The 23,315-nt window shown below is 42.2% G+C and overlaps 1 protein-coding gene and 1 pseudogene across 1 annotated transcript in view; both read left to right on the forward strand.

The window, feature by feature from the left end:
- Window positions 1-360: 360 nt before the first annotated feature.
- On the forward strand, window positions 361-6,339 carry LOC120024246 (annotated as a pseudogene).
- A 1,828-nt stretch (window positions 6,340-8,167) lies between these two features.
- LOC120024054 (acyl-CoA:lysophosphatidylglycerol acyltransferase 1-like) overlaps window positions 8,168-23,315 on the forward strand; it is an 80,858-nt gene continuing 65,710 nt past the window's right edge. The window contains exons 1-2 of the mRNA XM_038968155.1: window positions 8,168-8,688; window positions 10,174-10,425. Coding sequence (XP_038824083.1) covers window positions 10,188-10,425 — 238 coding nt within the window. The 5' untranslated portion in view covers window positions 8,168-8,688; window positions 10,174-10,187. The remainder of the gene's footprint in view (window positions 8,689-10,173; window positions 10,426-23,315) is intronic.

Raw genomic sequence — 23,315 nt, forward strand, 5'->3', positions numbered from 1 at the left:
CAGCCTGGCCTCTAGCAGCCTGGTCTCTAGCAGCCTGATCTCTAGCAGCCTGATCTCTAGCAGCCTGGCCTCTAGCAGCCTGGCCTCTAGCAGCCTGGCCTCTAGCAGCCTGGTCTCTAGCAGCCTGGTCTCTAGCAGCCTAGACTCTAGCAGCCTGGTCTCTAGCAGCCTGGTCTCTAGCAGCCTGGTCTCTAGCAGCCTGGCCTCTAGCAGCCTGGCCTCTAGCAGCCTGGCCTCTAGCAGCCTGGCCTCTAGCAGCCTGGCCTCTAGCAGCGTGGCCTCTAGCAGCGTGGCCTCTAGCAGCGTGGCCTCCAGCAGCCTGGCCTCCAGCAGCTGGTCACCTCCTACCCCTACACACCCATGGTCATTGTCACCCTGCACACCTTCACCCAGCTGGCCGCCTCCTCGCTCATCGACATCCCAAAATGGGTAGCTATAGCAACGGACACTAGAGGGAAACTAAGGGGTGTGGCTGACGTGTAAACAGATATTACATTTTCAAATTGGTTAAAATTAGGTTAATGTTAGTTTGTGTTAAGGGTTTAGTTAAAATTAGGTTAATGTTAGTTTGTGTTAAGGGTTTGGTTAAGATTAGGTTAATGTTAGTTTGTGTTAAGGGTTTGGTTAAGATTAGGTTAATGTTAGTTTGTGTTAAGGGTTTGGTTAAGATTAGGTTAATGTTAGTTTGTGTTAAGGGTTTGGTTAAGATTAGGTTAATGTTAGTTTGTGTTAAGGGTTTGGTTAAGATTAGGTTAATGTTAGTTTGTGTTAAGGGTTTGGTTAAGATTAAGTTAATGTTAGTTTGTGTTAAGGGTTTGGTTAAGATTAGCGTTGAGGTCAGGCTCCGTTTTAGATTTTGGCTAGACGGCCTGTCAATGGGATGCTGGTAAGAAAAGTCCTCATAGTCTCTCCCCTGGACAATAATGGATATTAGAATCCCATTGGTACGCAACCCAGACAGTTTTTGGCAGCTGGATGCTATTTGGCATGACACCTACCCCTGCAGCAGACAGAGTACATCTCATTCAAAACAGACAGACAAACAGATGTCCAAGTACAGAATTTGAGTGACAACTGACCTGTTTTATTATATGCACCTGAAGTCCCAAGACAGCATAGCTTAACAAAAGTGGAGAACATGCTGTGGCACCCACCCAGGCTAGAAAATCTAAACTCCTTTCCTTAGCTTAAGTTTATGTGAGATCAGTAGAAGGCTTTGAATAATGTTTAATGTATAGTCTGTTCTCTCTGAAGTTACAGCTGCTTCTCCAGTACATGAAGGAGGACCCTAGGAATGCAGTCAAGAGACTGGCCATCCAGGACTTGAAGCTCCTGGCTAAAAAGGCCACCTATCTCTGGAACAGAGAAAACACTCAGGTGGGGTCTTGTGTCCCACACATACCTACAAATTCCCAACTCCATAATCCAACAGCGAGTGGTGAATTATCTTTCATTGGTTATTAAGAGGATAATCCATGTTTTCATAATACTGTATTAATTTATTTCCCATGAAATGCATTACCTTGCTTACATAGCTATTCTGAAACTGACTTTCATGTAAATCATTTTTTTAAAAACTATTTACTACATATTCAACAACAGTTTTTTCCCTTCAAAGTTTAACAACGCTCCACTTGAAGCCCGTATTCAAAAAGCATCTCAGAGTAGGAGTTATTACCTAACAAATCTGATCCTTTACCAGCACACTCACTAAGACTGATTACCAGCCCTACTGTTTTGGGGCTTTGTGACATTCAGTCAATTACTTAAGTTGGGTTCAAAACTTTCCAAAACATTCCTTCTTTCTGTTCCTCAGGTGATGCTTTCACCCCTCCTCGGCTCACTGACCTTGTTAAGCTAGCGCAGGAATGCTGTTACCACAGCAACCTGGCCTTCTCTGCCCATGGAGTCACTGTGCCCGCCAACATCGCCATTTCCTATCCAGAGAAAGGTGTGTGTATAGGGTACCACTTAGTAGGAGGAGATGTCCTCTCACTCATCTTTAATTAGCTACCTGACCATCATAGGTCTTCACACTTCACAGCCATCCAAAATAGGGTCTACCTAAGAAAAATTTCCAGTAGTGGATGAATTCATGTTAAAATGGGTTTGGTGCACTCCAAGGTTTTCACAGGCCTTCACAGATACCAGTACAGTATTAGGGCTTGTCCGTAATAAAGTAACAGTCATCCATTTAATTAACTGCAGTGTTTTGTTCTTTGCTAAGAAAATATTTTTTGTAATGGTTGTTGCTGCCTGGCCTGTGTTATTTAGCGATGAAAGTGGTATCTATATTAATGTTATTGTCCTGCTTTCCCTCCCCAGACATGATGCAGCTGGAGCAGGACACAGTGATGGGGGTGGAGTCTCTGCTGGAGCTCTGCAGTCAGGGCGACAGCCCCAGAGCTCAGGCCACGCTCAAGGTGGATAGCACCCTGGTCCAAGTGTCTATACAGTACTTGTACAGTGAGGGGAAAAGATGCTTGGCCTCCTTGGTAGTCGTGTAAAAGTGCCATGTAAACTGTAGTTTATTAGCTATTAGTTTATCAATAGTTTACAAAAAAATCTGTAATAAACAATTATAACACATTTGTTGTAATTGTGTACTTTTTACTCTCTCACTCCCCAGATGGCTCTCACCTCATTAGTCCAGCTGCTGAAGAGTCGCCCCCACCTCAGCCAATTGGCTGTGGAGTTCCTGCTGTGACAGCTGCACTCGGCCCGCGACCCTTAACACGTGCTGGGATAGGGCATGCTGGGGGATCTGGTGGACCTCTACCGGGTGGTCATTCACTCGTTCACCGACAAGCTGCAGGTGCTCCTGCTGAGAGATACACAAAGCCCTAATACTAACTGTTATTGCCCTAAGGGGACAAGTAAAAGTGTAGTGAATTGAATTAGTAAAAATTGCTAATTGGGCAACTTCTGCACGTTTTGTTGTCTGAGTGAGGGAAATGTTGTAAATGAAGACGACTTGATATATTTTAATAGATGAGATGTTGAGGATTATAATAAATACTGCTTTGATGTCATACAAGCAAGCCAAACACCTGTGAGTCAAAATATGCACTTCACATTTCCATATCATAAAACTCATGTAATATACAGTGTCAACGTTTATGATCACTATGTTGATAGGGTTACAAGATGACATACTGTCATACCCTTGGTTGTTCTCAATAGAATGAGCCTATATTTTATGTACAGTTACAAGATGACATACTGTCATACCCTGGGTTGTTCTCAATAGAATGAGCCTATGTTTGTCTACTGTGAAGAAAATGAGTGGCGGCACACACACATGAATGTACTTATGACTCCTTTCTATGCGCACCAAAATTCCGGTCTGTTTCCCTGAACTGCATTTTTAAAGCCTAACACTGTAATATTGTATTTTATAACTTAGCTAGTTATGTTGGCAATATAAAAAGATTTCAAATAATGCCTACCTGACCTATATTGCGATTTTATAATGGACCGTTTTTGGATTCGTAAACAACAGTAATTGTGTGATGGCGGGGATGCAGGGTTTTGTTCCAAACGAAACAACTACAAGTGTGCTTGCTCTAGTTCCTCAACGACACAGCTAGGAGAGCTCAAAAAAGCACCTTATTGTTGAAGACTCTTCTTTGAGTCATAAAAGTGTATTGAAATTGAAACATTTAAATTAAGGCAAATTCCCACGAGTGTAAAGGGTTAATAGGAAGCTAAGGAGTGAGCACTGATTTGTTCTCATATGTCATAATTGTCTCTGATAAATTCTGTGTGTGAAGTCTTATCAAGTTGTTTCCAAAGCTGTTCTCCAATCACGAATCCCACCTACTAGATACTGACATCTGGCATGTGTCACCTCTCCCTAGGTCTCCCTGGCGACTGTGGTGTTTGTGGCTAGCCAGTTGTCCCTGTCGGCGTTGGTGATCAAGCAGCAGCTGGAGAACATGGCCATCGGTTGGATGGTGAACCTCATCCCCAGGCAGACCTCGCGCATGGTGAGTTTCTAGTCTGCGGGAAGTCAAGACTCATTAAATCTGGACATTTACAGGAATGTTAATTATTGTCCCTGTCAAATTAACCTAATATAGTGATGTCAAGGTGGCTCTTGTAGTCCTCTCTCGGTGAAGTAAGTAAAGTAAAGAGGAAAGACTAGACCTATACTCTATTTATAGATAATGTAACGGCTGTCAATGTCGTTCTCCTCCTCAGACGAGGAGGAGCATGGATCGGACCAAGATGCGGATTGGTAAGTATTCATGATTTAATGGCAAACCAACAAAGCACTACAAATTAACAAAACAACAAACGTGACTAACCTGACACAGTCCTGTGTGGCCCAAACGCTGACACAGGAACAAACACCCACAAAACACAAGTGAAACCCAGGCTGCCTTAGTATGATTCTCAATCAGGGACAACGATAGACACCTGTCTCTGATTGAGAATCATACCAGGCCGAACACAAAATCCCAACATAGAAATAGAAAACATAGACTGCCCACCCAAAACTCACGCCCTGACCAATAAACACATACAAAACAAGAGAAAACAGGTCAGGAACGTGACAGATAAGATCTTTGTTGCCCTCATTTAGGGTGGAATCCTAAATGTGCATGCTTAACTTGACACTTGCATAAATTATGCATTGATGTCATTGGCAGACTTCCGTGAAAACTCAAGTTACAATGCGCATATCTCAAGTTAGTATTCAAGCCTTAATGATTAGTCACTGATGCTGATATCAGTGTAGCAGCATTTCCACCCTACTGTCCTGATGTCTGTTCTGTCCTGTCTGGCCCTCTCTGTTCTCCGTAGGGTTGCCATGAGTTCTCCAGCAAGCTGTACCAGAGCCTGCAGACGCATGTGGCCTCGGAGCATTTCTACTTCTGGCTCAACGGTCTGAAGGAGTTGTCCCAGGCTGTGCTGTGTCTTAGCGGCCTGGAGGACGGAGACTACAGCGCAGCTATGGCGGCCATCGCCGAGGCCCTGCACTCTTACCAGAAAGGCATCGCCTCCCTGACGGTCAGTGACTGGCCACCTGCTTATAGTCAGTGTGCAGTCATTTGATGTGACGCGGTCATATCTCTGGTTAATGTTCCACTGTCCTTCCAGAGGTACTTCTTCCAGAAACTCCAGTCAACCAGTATTAAAGGAACTAACTAAAGCAATGGAAATACTATTGGGAATACACTACTGTAGCTCAGTTCTTGCTTTAGGGGCCGTTTGATGCATTGGTATTTGGTACGCTGTAAAATGTATGTATCATATACGCAATTACCTTTTAGAAGTGGTATTTTGCATCTAAATTATTTATAGAAATTGATCCAGACTTATTGTAAATTTTTTGCTTTTCCAGCTTGCCAGCTTGCTTTTCCCCATCTCCTCGGACCCCAACCGAGCCAATCCCGGTGCAGAACAACCAACAGCTGCCTCTGAAGGTGGCTCCACCCCCGGATTGTTCCGCAAGATTCAGTCTGTCTGCCTCAACGTCAGCTCCGCTCTCCAGACCAAGACTGCAGCTATCCCAACCCCCTGCCCTAGTAATGATTATTGCAGTTGTTATATACAGTATACACTAATGGGCTGATGTTATAAGTTGTTGAGATTGTACTCCTATACTGTTACAATGTCTCTAGCTACTATGGTTTTTGAACTTTTAACTTAATTTAAAGAAAAAATAGTACAACTCCCAATGGTTCAGCTTCATTAATACAACAATGCCAACGTATGTAACCACCAGCATATTTCATTTCCTGTTAGATTCCACTGGTCAGCAAGACCAATGAAATTGAGCATCGGGGGGAGCCCCACAACGACTACTTCAGCACCCAGTTCCTGCTCATCTTTTCCATCCTGGGCAGCCACACGGTCAACGTGGAGGCCTCAGTGGTGGACGAGAGCTGCATGGAGTGGAAGACAGCCCAAAATCACTGTTGGTCAAGTCCCTGGAGGACCTTTACTCCCAGCAGCTCTGCCACCACCAACAGCAGCAGCAGGCACAGCAGGCTAGGCCCAAGCCGGCCCCGGCCCCCCCAGAGGAGTAGTGTACATGCTCGCTTCCAGTGATACCCTAGTAAAACTCCTCTAACCCATTGCCTTGTCCCAAAGTTCTTGGTTTGTTTCCTTCCCTTTCCTTCTCTGAAATGACTGGACTGAAGAAATAGAGGCAACGGCTTGGTGAGCATTCATCTACTCATCATTGCTTTCACTTATCCATTTCTTTTAGGTTAGTGGTCACAGAATGGAGGAAGGGAGACAAAGCTTTGGAATGTTATAGTTCAGCCCCCCCAGGAGGTTGCTTGTCTGGCAGAATTTCAGGTGACTGTTTACTAATATTCTATACATTTTCCAATTATTAAAGACCACATTTTACTGAAGCTCCGCAATGTGAGTCTTTGTGCGAGTGTAGTTTAATTGTTGTCACGTGGGGGCAGTAGGACAAATGCCCATTATATTATACGGATTAGCTGCGGATCCGAGTTGTCTGGAACCCTCTTCCCAACAGCTAGAGCCGAAGCTTCTGCCCATGTGCGGGATTCTCTACATAACGCACAGTCTCTGCTCTGCTCGTTCGGCTGCCCAGAGAACAGGCTAATCAGGCGTATTTGTGGTGAATGGTGCTTATTTAATGAAGCTAGATCGAAGCTAAATCAATGTCTGCAAGATCACAATATTAATATTCTACATAACTTCATATATCTCTGTGCCTTTATTAGCTTTCAATAAAGGATTTGTATAGTGGAAAGTGGAAATATAAATGTTCAGCAAAGCTACTTACTCCATCTGTAGTTTAGTGAAGAGAATGCAGCATTTAGCCATTAAATTAAATTATCCATGGGCAGGGCCGCCTCCGCATAAGGTGCCCTTGACTGCCAGTGAAAGTATTCAAAACCATTTCCACCTTCCATCCCTTTACTCGGCGCTGTTCTAAACAAGACCAGCAGGGGGCGGTCAGTGACTATTGTAGAATAATGTTCTACAGTGGCTAAACAAAATCATTGAACGGTAATAATGATATTTGGAACAAGTATGGATGGACTACAGTCTCTTGATCAATTTGACTTGTATGCAGCTCTCTGCCCCTTCTGTTATTGTTACATGTCCTTCAGAAATGTATGTATTTTCAGTTAGGTACAGTTCATTTTATTCCACAATAGCTTCAGTGATGGACTGATGTAGGTCTATGCACTGATGCTATTTATTTGTAAAAAAAATTACTGTTCATCTCTGGCTCAAAATCATTTGGTGGTCGGTGGGGACAGTCGGCACTTGCTCAAATCCAAGTTTTTGGTCGTCGTCATAGGGAAGATCTCAATTGCATACTCCTCGCGTCCTCTTTCCCCTCGTCTCCTTCTCAAAACCCATTGGAGGAGACAGTCAGAGGGCAGAGAGATTATCCCATAACACAGATTCTCACAGCAGTATGTAGGAGGGAGAGTCCTAGATATGAGAAGTGTGCAGGAGGGCATGAGACGAAGGAATGTGTAGTTTCAGTGGAGAAAGTTGTGGGAGTGCCCATTAGGGCTGGAGATCAGAGGTGTCCGGTGAGAGAAAGGCAGGTTGAGGTTGTTGTGTCAGAATAACAGAAAGTGTTGTATGCTGAAGCAATGAAGAGGGAGGTAGAGGAAGATGGGTACAGGGTGAGGGATCCTGAGATGATTCCTGTGAGTAGGCAGAGACTAATAGAGAGTGATGGGAAGAATATGTGCTTCAGTAAGGTAGGTTTCTTGGCATTCATAGCTATGGTTGTCAATTGCACGGCAGAAATGGATCGAAAGTCACAGAAAATAGAGGTTATGGTGGCAGCGGCAAATACTTGGGATTGCGAGGTTTTACTGCAGTACAGTTGCAGGGGCTGTTGATTGGTAGTGTTCTGTCCTCCCAGACCTTCGGTCTGGAGAAGGATTAGAGGGGATAAATAGTGGAATGGGGTGTTTCTTTGTTAGTTTTTTTGTTATATAAATATTGTTTAATTTTAAAGGGCTAATAGTTGGCAGTGTAATTTTTACCTTTCCCCAATTGTATTGTACCTTAACACAAATAAATGTATATAGGCCGTGAATGGCCTCACACTCCAGTACAGTAGGTGGCAGGGGGATGCAGTTAAAATTGGATGCGATCCGCCAACATAATGCCGAAGAAGAACGACAGATTCTCCTCTGGTGGCCGCTGCAGTGCATAAATAGCTAGATATAATCGAACGGATTTTACGAGCTAGAGGAGCAGACAGCAGAATCTATTCAACATCACCCGATGTACAAACTGAAACGCGTCCGCCTTTGCATTAAAACAATAAAGGCGTGTTATATGGCTCTTTCATCAAGGGATTGTTGCATTTGGATTAAAAGAGACGCAAGGGATGTAGCTGGAGCAGATGCCTGGCTATCCTGCTTGCTATCTACTAACGTTAGCTAGCTAACTGATGTTGCATCGATGGAATTATTCGAGTGCCATTGATTGAGAACAACCCAGCAACGCTAAAGAAGACGTTTCAGTACATGGATAGCGGCGAGCTAACCGTGACCGGAGTCTGAACGGCACATAGACAGGATGATGTATTACTCAACGTTGAAGGATCTAACATGTTAACTAAATACATGTGACTTGGTATTCATCCATTTTAAGCCAGCTATCTCTAACGTTAGCTGGCTGGTTTTATCGTCCGGCATTTGGACGGAGTGATAGTAAGATTGGGTGAGTAGGATAAGAACATTGATGTTTAGCTAACTAACGTTAGCTGACAAACCTCTGACCGTGATTTGATTTACTAGCTAATGTTAACTAGTAAGACATGATTGGCACGGAATTTGTACAAAATGTACTTAAAATCCAATTGAAATGACATAGCATGTTGTGAGTCGTGTTGGCGTATTAGTTAGCTAGCCAGTTAACATTAACAGAAACGCGGTTATCCATGCAGCGTTGTAAAAACCGTTGTACCTATAACTAGTTAGTTACATAAACTACTGGTCTAACGTTACTAACTGGCTAACTAGTTTTTGTGGATAAGTTTGCCGCTTGCTTCAGTCAGAGCACCTGGGCTAAAATTAGCTAGCGAACTGGTTGAGTTTCTTACCTGGGTGAAGATTCAAACACAAAGTTAGCTATCGTTAATGTAATTACTAATGGCTTTATTATTATTATTAATATTATTTATATCCCAATATTTAACTACCTAGTTACGTGAACCACTGGACGCAGAGAACGGTGTTGTAGGTTCATTCATTCAATGCAAAGACCACTTTTGGCTGGTCTCCCATGATATGGACTAGTGATGTGATTTTGAACCCGGCGGTATTCGTCCTGAGTCCTGCTCAATGATATTGACATTAACTATGTAACGTAGAATCTTGTGTAGCTATAAAACCGAATGCTGGTACATGGATACAGAGGGTAGTGCGTACGGCCCAGTACATCACTGGGGCCAAGCTTCCTGCCATCCAGGACCTCTATACCAGGCGGTGTCAGAGGAAGGCCGTAAACATTGTCAGTCTCCAGCCACCCATAGACTGGTCTCTGCTACCGCACGGCAAGCGGTACCGGAGCGCCAAATCTAGGTCCAAGATGCTTCTAAACAGCTTCAACCCCCAAGCCATAAGACTACTGAACAGCTAATCAAATGGCTACCCGGACTATTTGCATTGACACGCCCCCCCCTGTATACAGCCTCGCTGCTGTTATTTTATTGTTGATCTTTAATCATTTATCTTTATCTCTCTCTATATATATATATATATATATATATATATATATATATATATATATATATATATATATATATATATATATATATATATTTTTTTTTTAAATCAGTTTATTTTAGTGAATACTTTCTTAGCACTCTATTTTTCTTAACTGCATTGTTTCAGGGCTTGTAAGTAAGCATTTCACTAAGGTCTGCACCTGTTTAAAATGTGATAATGAGCCTAGTCTCTAGAAAGACTGCTTCCTTTTTCAGGTGTCTAAATGTTACTTTTACCTAGCTTGTAATGTATGCTCTCCAATTTAGAACGACCAAACAATATTTGTAGCTAACTACATTTATTAGCTAGCGTACAGTGTGATAGTCTTAGCTAGCCATGTTTACTTGTCAATGTCAAGTTGTTACACACATTAGAAATGCACCAGTCTGAAATGTATTTATTAGCTGGCTTACTGGTTTTCTCCCTCTTTCTACAGGAGTGTGTATCAGTATGGCACAGCTTCTAGAAGGTGCCCGCAAACTGGGCTGGGTACTCTTGAACGCCTTCCTTCGTTTCATCTTTGTGTTCATCAATAACTGTGTAGCAATCCCTTCGTATTGCCTCTACTGCATTCTTCTTCAACCTCTGAGAATAATGGACAGTCGCTATTTCTGGCTCATTGAAGGAATAATGTTCAAATGGATGTTGGCAATGGTGTCACTGTGGGGCTGGGTTGCAGGCTATACAGGTAAGCTGCCACACAACATGTTTTTCCTTGGCTCAGTTGTTTGAAACTGGGGATAGCTATGAATGCAAGGGGTATGGTGGACACAAGCACTAGCCTACATGGTTCAGACTGGTGTGGTGGGATCATTGTATTCAAGGTATTGAAGACAACAACCTTTTTCAATGATTACCTGGTCCCCTTTCAGGATTGTTGTACCTCAAGTGCAAGACCAATAGCACCTGTCTGTAGGAACTAGGAAGTTAATGCTGAACAGGTCATCCCCCTTGTATTTGTAGTGTACACCTACTTGTAAATGTTAGACCTACAGTGCCTTCGGAAAGTATTCATACCCTTTGACTTATTCCACATTTTGTTAGACTGAATTCAAAATGGATTAAATATTTTTTTTTATCAGCCATTTACACACACTACCCAATAATGACAAAGTGAAAACATGTTTAAAAAATATATTTTTTACCAATGTACTGAAAATGAAATAGATATCTCATTTAAACAAAGCAAGAAAAGAAACGTCCTCACTGTCAATTGTGTTTATTTTCAGCAAACTTAACGTGTAAATATTTGTATGAACATAATAAGATTCAACAGACATAAACTGAACAAGTTCCACAGACCTGTGACTAACAGAAATGGAATAATGTGTCCCTGAACAAAGGGGGTCAATATCAAAAGTAACATTCCGTATCTGCTGTGGCCACCAGCTGCATTAAATCCTGCAGTGCATCTCCTCCTCATGGACTGCACCAGATTTGCCAGTTCTTGCTGTGAGATGTTGCCCCACTCTTCCACCAAGGCACCTGCAAGTTCCAGGACATTTCTGGGGGGAATGGCCCTAGCCCTCACCCTCTGATCCAACAGGTCCCAGACGTGCTCAATGGGATTGAGATCTGGGCTCTTCGCTGGCCATGGCAGAACACTGACATTCCTGTCTTGCAGGAAATCACGAGCAGTATGACTGGTGGCGTTGTCATGCTGGAGGGTCATGTCAGGGTGAGCCTGCGGGAAGGGTACCACATGAGGGAGGAGGATGTCTTCCCTGTAACGCACAGCATTGAGATTGCCTGCAATGACAACAAGCTCAGTCTGATAATGTTGTGACACATTGCCCAAGACCATGACGGACCGTCCACCTCCAAATTGATCCTGCTCCAGAGTACAGGCCTTGGTGTAACGCTCATTCCTTCGATGATAAACGCGAATCAGACCATCACCCCTGGTGAGACAAAGTCGCGACCTGTCAGTGAAGAGCACTTTTTGCCAGTGCTGTCTGGTCCAACGACGGTGGGTTTGTGCCCATATACGATGTTGCGGGTGATGTCTGGTGAGGACCTGCCTTACAACAGACCTACAAGCCCTCAGTCCAGCCTCTCTCAGCCTATTATGGACAGTCTGAGCACTGATAAAGGGATTGTGCGTTCCTGTTGTAACTCGGGCAGTTGTTGCCATCCTGTCCCGCAGGCAGGTGTAATGTTCAGATGTACCGATCCTGTGCAGGTGTTACATGTGGTCTGCCACTGCGAGGACGATCAGCTCTCTGTCCTGTCTCCCTGTAGCACTGTCTTAGGCATCTCACAGTACGGACACTGCAATTTATTGCCCTGGCCACATCTGCAGTCCTCATGCCTCCTTGCAGCATGCCTGAGGCACGTTCACGCAGATGAGCTGGGCATCTTTCTTTTGGTGTTTTTCAGAGTCAGTAAGAAAGGCCTCTTAGTGTCCTAAGTTTTCATAACTGTGACCTTAATTGCCTACCGTCTGTAAACTGTTAGTGTCTTAATAACCACCGTTCCACAGGTGTGTGTTCATTCATTGTTTATGGTTCATTGAGCAAGCATGGGAAACGGTGTTTAACCTCACTGTGGGACGGTAGCGTCCCACCTGGCCAACATCCAGTGAAATTGCAGAGCGCCAAATTCAAAAACAGAAATACTCATTATAAAAATTCATAAAACATACAAGTGTTATACATCGGTTTAAAGATTAACTTCTTGTTAGTCCAACCACGGTGTCAGATTTCAAGAAGGCTTTACAGCGAAGGCAAACCATGCGATTATCTGAGAACAGCGCCCAGCAGACAAATCATTACAAACAGTTACCAGCCAAGTTAGAGGAGTTACACAAGTCAGAAATAGCAATAAAATTAATAATTTACCTTTGATCTTCATATGGTTGAACTCACAAGAATCCCATTTACTCAATAAATGTTTGTTTTTCGATAAAGTCCCTCTTTATATCCAAAAACCTCCGTTTTGTTCAGTAATCCACAGGCTCAAGCGCAGTCACCACAGGTAGACGAAAAATCCAAATGGTATCCGCAAAGTTCGTAGAAACATGTCAAACGATGTTTATAATCAATCCTCAGGTTGTTTTTAGCCTAAATAATCGATAACATTTAAACCGGACAATAACGTCGTCAATATAAAAGGTAAACAAAGGCGCGCTCTCGGTCGTGCGCATGAAAAATCTCTGGGACACTGTAGGGTCCACTCATTCAGAGTGGTCTTACTCCCTCATTTTTCAGAATACAAGCCCGAAACAATTTCTAAAGACTGTTGACATCTAGTGGAAGCCATAGAAAGTGCAATTTAAGTCCTAAGGCAATGGATACTGTAATGGCATTCAATAGAAAACTACAAACATTAAAAAATCCCACTTCCTGGATGGATTTCTCAGGTTTTCGCCTGCCAAATCAGTTCTGTTATACTCTGACATTATTTTTAACAGTTTTGGAAATTTTAGACCATTTTCTATCAATCTACCAATTATAGGCATATCCTAGCTTCTGGGCCTGTGTAGCAGGTAGTTTACTTTGGGCACGCTTTTCATCCGGAGGTGAAAATAGTGCCCCCTGCCCTAGTGAAGTTAATCCCTTTACAATGAAGATCTGTGAAGTTATTTGGGTTTTTACAAATTATCTTTGAAAGACAGGCTCCTGAAAAGGGGACGTTTATTTTTTTGCTGAGTTTACATAAGTATTCACACCCCTGAGTCAATATTTTGTAGAAGCACTTCTTGCTGCAATGACAGCTTTGAGTCATCTTGGGTATGTCTGTATCAGCTTTGCACTAGAGGTCGACCGATTAATCGGAATGGCCGATTTAATTAGGGCCGATTTTCAAGTTTTCATAACAATCGGAACTCAGTCGTTTTGGATGGCGATTTTGCCGATATTTTATTTTTCTCCTTTATTTAACTAGGTAAGTCAGTTAAGAACACATTCTTATTTTCAATGACGGCCTAGGAACGGTGGGTTAACTGCCTTGTTCAGGGGCAGAACGACAGATTTTTACCTTGTCAGCTCAGGGATTCAATCTTGCAACCTTACGGTTAACTAGTCCAACGCTCTAACCACCTGCCTCACGAGGAGCCCGCCTGTTACGCGAATGCAGTAAGAAGCCAAGGTAAGTTGCTAGCTAGCATTAAACTTATCTTATAAAAAAACAATCAATCAATCATGATTTCTAGTTAACTACACATGGTTGATGATATTACTAGTTTATCTAGCGTGTCCTGCGTTGCATATAATCGATGCAGTGCGCATTTGCGAAAAAGGACTGTCGTTGCTCCAACGTGTACGTAACCATAAACATCAATGCCTTTCTTAAAATCAATACACAGAAATATATATTTTTTAACCTGTATATTTAGCTAAAATAAATCCAGGTTAGCAGGCAATATTAACCAGGTGAAATTGTGTCACTTCTCTTGCGTTCATTGCACGCAGAGTCAGGGTATATGCAACAGTTTGGGCCGTCTGGCTCGTTGCGAACTAATTTGCCAGAATTTTACGTAATTGACATAACATTGAAGGTTGTGCAATGTAACAGGAATATTTAGACTTATGGATGCCACCCGTTAGATAAAATACGGAACGGTTCCGTATTTCACTGAAAGAATAAACGTTTTGTTTTTGAGATGATAGTTTCCGGATTCGACCATATTAATGACCTAAGGCTCGTATTTCTGTGTGTTATTATGTTATAATTAAGTCTATGATTTGATAGAGCAGTCTGACTGAGCAATGGTAGGCACCAGCATGCTCGTAAGCATTCATTCAAACAGCACTTTCGTGCGTTTTGCCAGCAGCTCTTCGCAATGCTCCAAGCATTGCGCTGTTTATGACTTCAAGCCTATCAACTCCCGAGATTAGGCTGGTGTAACCGATGTGAAATGGCTAGCTAGTTAGCGGGGTGTGCGCTAATAGCATTTCAAACGTCACTCGCTCTGAGACTTGGAGTAATTGTTCCCCTTGCTCTGCATGGGTAACGCTGCTTCGAGGGTGGCTGTTGTCGATGTGTTCCTGGTTCAAGCCCAGGTAGCGGCGAGGAGAGGGATGGAAGCAGGTGTTTTTCTGAACAATTGAATTGGCCACAGGTGGACTTGAATCAGGTTGTAGTGACATCTTAAGGATGATCAAAGGAAATTGGATGCCTCTGAGCTCAAGTTGGAGTGTCATAGCAAAGGGGTATGAATACTTATGTAATAGAGATTTCTATATTTCGGTTTCAATAAAGTTGCAAACATTTCTAAACATGTTTTCACTTTGTCATTATGGGGTAGTGTGTATGTGTGTGGAAAGAGGCAATTTAATCCATTGAGTTTGGGCTGTAATGCAACAAAATGTGGAATAAGTCAAGGGGTATGCATACTTTTATGAAGGCAAATATTATACGCACAGTTTTTGTTGCAGACCGTACACTGCTGCTTCCGGTCTTATCACATGCTCAAATAGTATGGAACTCTGTATAGTAACGCATGTGTAATAACTTTGATATAAGGTGCATTCGGAAAGTATTGACTACCTTTTTTTTTAACGTTACAACCTTATATAAAACATTTTTTTAGAAATGTTTTGTTTTCCTCATCCATCTACGCACAAAACCCCATAATAACAATGTTCACTGGCAGAGCTCCAGAGTTCCTCTGTGGAGAAGGGAGAACCTTCCAGAAGGGTTGCTCCATCTCTGGAGCACTCCAACAATCAGGCCTTTATGGTAGAGTGGCCAGACGGAAGCCACTCCTCAGTAAAAGGCACATGACAGCCCGCTTGGAGTTTGCCAAAAGGCACCTAAAGGACTCTGACCATGAGAATCAAGATTCTCTGGTCTGATAAAACCAAGATTGAACTCTTTGGCCTGAATGCCAAGCATCACGTCTGGCAGAAACCTGGCACCATCCCTACGGTCAAGAGTGGCGGCAGCATCATGCTGTGGGGATGTTTTTGAGTCAGGATTGAGGGAAAGTTGAACGGAGAAAAGTACAGAGATCCTTGACGAAAACTGCTCAGGACCTCAGACTGTGGCCAAGATTCTCCTTCCAACAGGACAACGACCCTCAGCCAACCCTGTGTTGTCTTGGCTGTATGCTTCGGGACAAGTCTCAATGTCCTTGAGTGGCCCAACCAGAGCCCGAACTTGAACCCAATCAAACATCTCTGGAGAGACCTGAAAATAGCTGTGCAGCGCGCTCTCCATCCAACCTGACAGAGCTTGAGAGGATCTGCAGATAAGAATGGGAGAAACTCCCCAAATACAGGTGTGCCAATACATCATACCCAAGAAGACTCGAGGCTGTAATCGCTGCCAAAGGTGCTTCAACAAAGTAAAGGGTCTGAATACTTATGTGATTCAGTTTTTTTATTATGTGCAAACATTTCCAAACCTGTTTTTGCTTCGTCTTTATTTTGTGTGTACATTGATTAAATAGTTTTCTTCAATTTTAGAAGGCTGTAGCGTAACAATGTGGGACAAAATCAAAGGGGCTGAATTCTTTCTGATGGCACTCTAGGGGTGTTTTTCCCCTCTGCACTCTTTACATGTTCATTCCCTCCTTTCAATTGGGTGTCTGGGAGCCACGTTGCTCTCTGAGCGCAAAATCTTTACAAAGTAATGAACACGGCCTGCTGATAAATAATACATAGGTGTCTGCTTATAGAACACCTGGGCTTGTTTTTGCAACTTGTGTAATGGGACCTTGATGAGCGTATTGCAGATGAGGTTACCCCTGTACCAAGGCAGGTAAGCTAAGAGCTTGCTGAACTGCTGGGATAGTACCTTGTTTATGTTGGAGTCTGTGACCGGACTGCCTATGCACAACGGGGGTTTTCCTGACTTCTTCATGCCCCATCCTCCACATATGATAAATGTTTACACAAGGTCAGTAGTTACTTACAGGTCTGTTACTTTAAGGAACAGGTAAATGACTGCTAAAGCTCCCATGATTCGTAGTATCTTGCGTGACTCATTGCTACAGCCACTCAAGTCCTTGTCAACATAATTACTGTCACTTATCTACGCCTGGTTAAGAGAATTTCGGGAAAGTACTGTGTTTGGGAGAAAAGTGAGGGCAGTACCAATTTTACATATAATTTTGAAATGATACGTTGTGGTGCATTGTCTAAGATCTGGACCTGTATATTTTTACCACTCTCCCAACCACAAGAGAATTTCAATAGGCTACAGCGCCTTCACAGTATTCACACCCCTTGACTTTAAAAAAATTGTCTTACAGGCTGGAATTTAAAATTGATTAAGTTGAGTTTTTGTCACTGGCCTACTTACAATACCCTGTAATGTCAGTGGAATTTATTTTACAAATTAAAAATAACCACAAATGTCTTGAGTTAAGTATTCAACCCCTTTGTTATGGCTAGCCTAAAGAGGAGTAAAATGGGTCTAATTTGCATGGACTCTCTGTGCAATAATGGTGTTTATCATGATTGTTGAATGACTACCTCATCGCTGTACCCCATACACAACTTTATCTGTAAGGTCCCTCAGTCGAGCAGTGAATTTCAAACACAGGTTCAACCACAAAGACCAGGGAGGTCTTCCAATGCCTTGCAAAGAAGGGCACCTAGGGGTTAAAATAAAAAGCAGACATTGAATATCCCTTTGAGCATGGTGAAGTTATTAATTATACTTTGGATGGTGTCTCAATACATCCAGTCACTACAAAGATACAGGCGTCTTTCCTAACTCCGTTACCAGAGACGAAGGAAACAGCTCAGGGATTTCACCATGAGGCCAATGGTGACTTTAAAACAGTTAGTTTGGCTGTGATAGGAGAAAACTGAGGATGGATAAACATTTTAGTTAGTCCACTGTACTAACCTAATTGAGAGAGTGAAAAGGAAGCCTGTACAGAATAAAAAATATTCCAAAACATGCATTATGTTTGCAACAACGCACTAAAGTAATACTGCAAAAAACGTAAGTAATTTGACTTTTTGTCCTGAATATGAAGTGTTATGTTTGTGGCAAATCAATACAACTCATTACTGAGTACCACTCCATATTTTCAAGTATAGTGGGGGCTGCATCATGTTATGGGTGTGCTTGTAATCGTTAAGGACCGGGGAGTTTTTCAGGATAAAAATGAAACCGAATTGAGCTCAGCACAGGCAAAATCCCAGACACTGGGAGATAAATTCACCTTAAAGCAGGACTATAATTTAAAACAAAATGCCAAATCTACACTGGAGTTGCTTACCAAGAAGACGGGGAATGTTCCTGAGTGGCTGAGCTACAGTTTTGACTTAAATTTACTCAAATCTATGGCAAGACCTGAAAATGGTTGTCTAGCAATGATCAACAATCAATTTGACAGAGCTCGAAGAATTTTAAAAAGAATAGGCAAATGTTCCACAATAACATTGTCATTATGCGGTATTGTGTGTAGCTGGGTGGGAGGGAGAAAACAATTGAATCCATTTTAAATTCTGGTTGTAACACAACAATGTGAAATAAATCAAGGGGTATAAATACTTCCTGACGGCACTGTATATATCACACGGGTAGTATTCCCATCAGCCATCCAACTTGTCGTCCTCCCTCTTCTCTCCATTATGATCGGCATTCTTAGACTGTTGAGAAAGCTTCAATGCTGACACTGAAAACCACAATACTGAGTTTGTATTTCAGCCCAACTGCAGCACTGCCACTGTTAGGTGTAGGCCTAATGCTGAGGGCTGCGGAAATTTGGCAGGTTGCCTAGCAGTTATAGCGTTGGGCCAGTAACCAAAATGTTGATTGTTAGAATATCCAAGCCGACAATGTAAAAAAATTAATAATAATAATCTGTGTCCTTGAGCAAGTCATTTAACCCTAATTTCTCCAGGGTAGCCACTGATCATGGCTGACCCTGTTCATGGTCCCACCGTCCGAGGGTGTTTCGGTGGGGGAGTTGGGATATGCAAAAGAAAAGAAAAAATTATCTATTTCACATGCGTATAATACACACTTATACGTGTGAAAGAGGATAAATATTATCACCCACCAAATTGTTACATTATACCCTTATTCTAAAATTGAATATTGTTTATTTTTCTCATCAATCTACACACAATACCCCATAATGACAAAGCAAAAACTGTTTTTTTAGATTTTTTTTGTGCTAATTCATAAAAAAGAATATCACATTTACACAAGTATTCAGACCCTTTACTCAGTACTTTGTTGAAGCGCCGTTGGCTGTGATTACAGCTTCGAGTCTTATTGGGTATGGCGCTACAAGCTTCACACCTGGTTTTGTTGCATTAATCCCATTTTCTTCTCTGTAGATTCTCTGAAGCTCTGTCAGGTTGGATGGGGAGCAACGCTGCACAGCTATTTTCAGGTCTCCAGAGATGTTTGGTCGGGTTCAAGTCTGAGCTCTGGCTGGGCCACTCAAGGACATTTAGAGACTTCTCCCGAAGCCACTCCTGCATTGTCTTTGCTGTGTGCTTCGAGTCGTTGTCCTGTTGGAAGGTGAACCTTCGACCCAGTCTGAGGTCCTGAGCGCTCTGGAGCAGGTTTTCATCAAGGACCTCTGTACTTTTCTCCGTTCATCTTTCTCTCAATCCTGACTAGTCTCCCAGTCCCTACCACTGAAGAACATCCCCACAGCATGATGCTGCCACCACCATGCTTCACTGTAGAGATGGTGCCAGGTTTCTTCCAGATGTGACGCTTGGCCTTCAGGCCAAAGAGTTCAATCTTGGTTTCATCAGAACAGAGAATCTTGTTTCTCATGGTCGGAGAGTCCTTAAGGGGCCTTTTTGGCAAACTCCAAGTGGGCTGTCGTGTGCCTTTTTACTGAGGAGTGGCATCCGTCTGGCCACTCTACCATAAAGGCCTGATTGGTGGAGTGCTGCAGAGATTGTTGTACTTCTGGAAGGTTCATCTCCACAGAGGAACTCAGGAGCGCTGTCAGTGACCATTAGGTTCTTGGTTACCTCCCTGACCAAGGACCTTCTCCCCCGATTGTTCAGTTTGGCCAGGCAGCCAGCTCTAGGAAGAGTCTTGGTGTTTCCAAACTGCCATTTTAAGAATGACGGAGGCCACTGTGTTCTCGGACTTCAATTCTGCGGAAATGTTTTGGTACCCTTCCCCAGATCTGTGCCTCTACACAATTCTGTCTCGAAGCTCTATGGGACAATTCCTTCGTCCTCATGGCTTGGTTTTTGCTCTGAATTGCACTGTCAACTGTGGGAACTTATATAGACAGGTGTGTCAAATCATGTCTGATCAATTGAATTTACTACATGTGGACTCCAAATTGTAGAAACATCTCAAGGATGATCGTAGAAACAGGATGCACCAGAGCTCAATTTTGAGTCTCATAGCAAAGGGTCTGAATAGTTATCTATGTTACAGTACCAGTCAAAAGTTCGGACACCTACTCATTCCAGGCTTTTTATATTTTTACTATTTTCTACATTGTAGAATAATAGTGAAGACATCAAAACTATGAAATAACACACGGCATCATGTAGTAACCAAAAAATATAATTATATTTGAGATTCTTAAAAGTAGCCACCCTTTGTCTTGGTTACAGCTTTGCACAATCTTGACATTCTCTCAACCAGCTTCGTGAGGTAGCCACCTGGAATGCATTTCAATTAACAGGTGTGGCTTGTTAAAAGTACATTTGTGGAATTTCTTTCCTTAAGCCAATCAGTTGTGTTGTGACAAAGGGTTGGCATACAGAAGATAGCCTTATTTGGTAAAAGACCCAAGTCCTTACTATGGCAAGAACAGCTCAAATAAGCAGAGAAATGACAGACCGTTACTTTAAGATATGAAGGTCAGTCAATCCGGAAAATGTCAAGCACTTTGAAAGTGCAGTCGCAAAAACCATCAAGCTCTATGATGAAACTGGCTCTCATGAGGACCGCCACAGGAAAGGAAGATCCAGAGTTCCCTCTGCTGCAGAGGATAAGTTCATTAGAGTTAACTGCACCTCAGATTGTAGCCCAAAGAAATGCTTCACAGAGTTCAAGTAACAGACACATCTCAACATCAACTGTTCAGAGGAGACTGTGTGAATCAGGCCTTCCTGGTCAAATTGCTGCAAAGAAACTGGAGGTCGACCGATTAATCGGAATGGCCAATTAATTAGGGCCGATTTCAAGTTTTCATAACAATCGGATATCGGTAATTTTGGATGCCGATTTTGCCTATTATTTATTTTTTTACACCTTTATTTAACTAGGCAAGTCAGTTAAGAACATTCTTATTTTCAATGACTGCCTAAGAACGGTGGGTTAACTGCCTTGTTCAGGGGCAGAACGACAGATTTTTACCTTGTCAGCTCAGGGATTCAATCTTGCAACCTTACGGTTAACTAGTCCAACGCTCTAACCACCTGCCTCACGAGGAGCCCACCTGTTACGCGAACGCAGTAAGAAGCCACGGTAAGTTACTAGCTAGCATTAAACTTATCTTATAAAAAACGATCAATCAATCATAATTACTAGTTAACTACACATGGTTGATATTACTACGTAGTTTATCTAGCGTGTCCTGCGTTGCATATAATGGATGCAGTGCACATTTGTGAAAAGGACTGTCGTTGCTCCAACGTGTACCTAACCATAAACATCAATGCCTTTCTTAAATTCAATACACAGAAGTATATATTTTTTAACCTGCATATTTAGCTCAAATAAACCCAGGTTAGCAGGCAATATTAACCAGGTGAAATTGTGTCACTTCTCTTGCGTTCATTGCACGCAGAGTCAGAGTATATGCAACATTTTGGGCCACCTGGCTCATTGCGAACTAATTTGCCAGAATTGTACGTAATTATGACATAACATTGAAGGTTGTGCAATGTAACAGGACTATTTAGACTTATGGATGCCACCCGTTAGATAAAATACGGAACGGTTCCGTATTTCACTGAAAGAATAAACGTTTTGTTTTTGAGATGATAGTTTCCGGATTTGACCATATTAATGACCTAGGCTCGTATTTCTGTGTGTTATTATGTTATAGTTAAGTCTATGATTTGATAGAGCAGTCTGACTGAGCAATGGTAGGCACCAGCAGGCTCGTAAGCATTCATTCAAACAGCACTTTCGTGCGTTTTGCCAGCAGCTCTTCGCAATGCTTCAAGCATTGCGCTGTTTATGACTTCAAGCCTATCAACTCCCGAGATTAGGCTGGTGTAACCGATGTGAAATGGCTAGCTAGTTAGCGGGGTGTGCGCTAATAGCGTTTCAAACGTCACTCGCTCTGAGACTTGGAGTAGTTGTTCCCCTTGCTCTGCATGGGTAACGCTGCTTCGAGGGTGGCTGTTGATGTGTTCCTGGTTCAAGCCCAGGTAGCGGCGAGGAGAGGGATGGAAGCTATACTGTTACGCTGGCAATACTAAAGTGCCTATAAGAACATCCAATAGTCAAAGGTATATGAAATACAAATCGTATAGAGAGAAATAGTCCTATAATTCCTATAATAACTACAACCTAACTTACCTGGAAATATTGAAGACTCATGTTAAAAGGAACCACCAGCTTTCATATGTTCTCATGTTCTGAGCAAGGAACTTAAACGTTAGCTTTCTTACATGGCACATATTGCACTTTTACTTTCTTCAACACTTTGTTTTTGCATTATTTAAACCAAATTGAACATGTTTCATTTATTTGAGGCTAAATTGATTTTATTGATGTATTATATTAAGTTAAAATAAGTGTTCATTCAGTATTGTTGTAATTGTCATTATTACAAATACATTTAAAAAATCGGCCGATTAATCGGTATCGGCCTTTTTTCGTCATCCAATAATCGGTATCGGCGTTGAAAAAGCATAATCGGTCAACCTCTAAAAGAAACCACTACTAAACGACACCAATAAAAACAACTGACTTGCTTGGGCCAAGAAACACGAGCAATGGACATTAGACCGGTGGAAATCTGTCGTTTGGTCTGACGAGTCCAAATTGGGAATTTGTGGTTCCAAGCGCACTTTCATTATGGGATATTGTGTCGTTTTGAGGGAAAACATGTATTTAATCCATTTTAGAATAAGCCTGTAACAAAGTGGAAAAAGTAAAGCGGTCTGACTACTTTCCGAAGGCACTTTATATCCTTGGTTTACTGGACTCGTGTACATTAACAACGGAGTGATACTTTATTTTGGTTTATAATAGGTTAAGACCGTTGTACTATAAGCTTGAGGCATTTCTATCATTAATTGAAAACCAACAGAGGAACTAGAGGTGACTATTTCACCATATTAAACCACGGTTCCATCCAGTTTTTATGCGAATGAAGTTAAACTGTAAAAATCTTTAAATGCTGACAATTTTTCGTTCCACGTGGTTGTGGTCTTTTTGTGGCGGTAAATTGAAGTGGCGGTGAAATCCCTTTTATGTGCAAATATTGATATAACCATCATATCGAAGTAAACTTGGAGTCACGTAATATAGTCTGTGTGTGGTCCTCCCGCTACGAGTCAGGATACCATGCAGTTTATTATGCTACAGATTAAGTTATGACGAACCTCAGTGTTGAAAGTCCATGGTCATCTTTTATGCTCCGTTCTAATAATTATTGAAGGTCTTGTTCTGGTGACATAGTGATCGATGCTTGAGTGCTGTTTTGACAAATAAAAATTATCTCAC

This window comes from Salvelinus namaycush, chromosome 29 (assembly GCF_016432855.1).
Source record: "Salvelinus namaycush isolate Seneca chromosome 29, SaNama_1.0, whole genome shotgun sequence".
Lineage (NCBI taxonomy): Eukaryota > Metazoa > Chordata > Actinopteri > Salmoniformes > Salmonidae > Salvelinus > Salvelinus namaycush.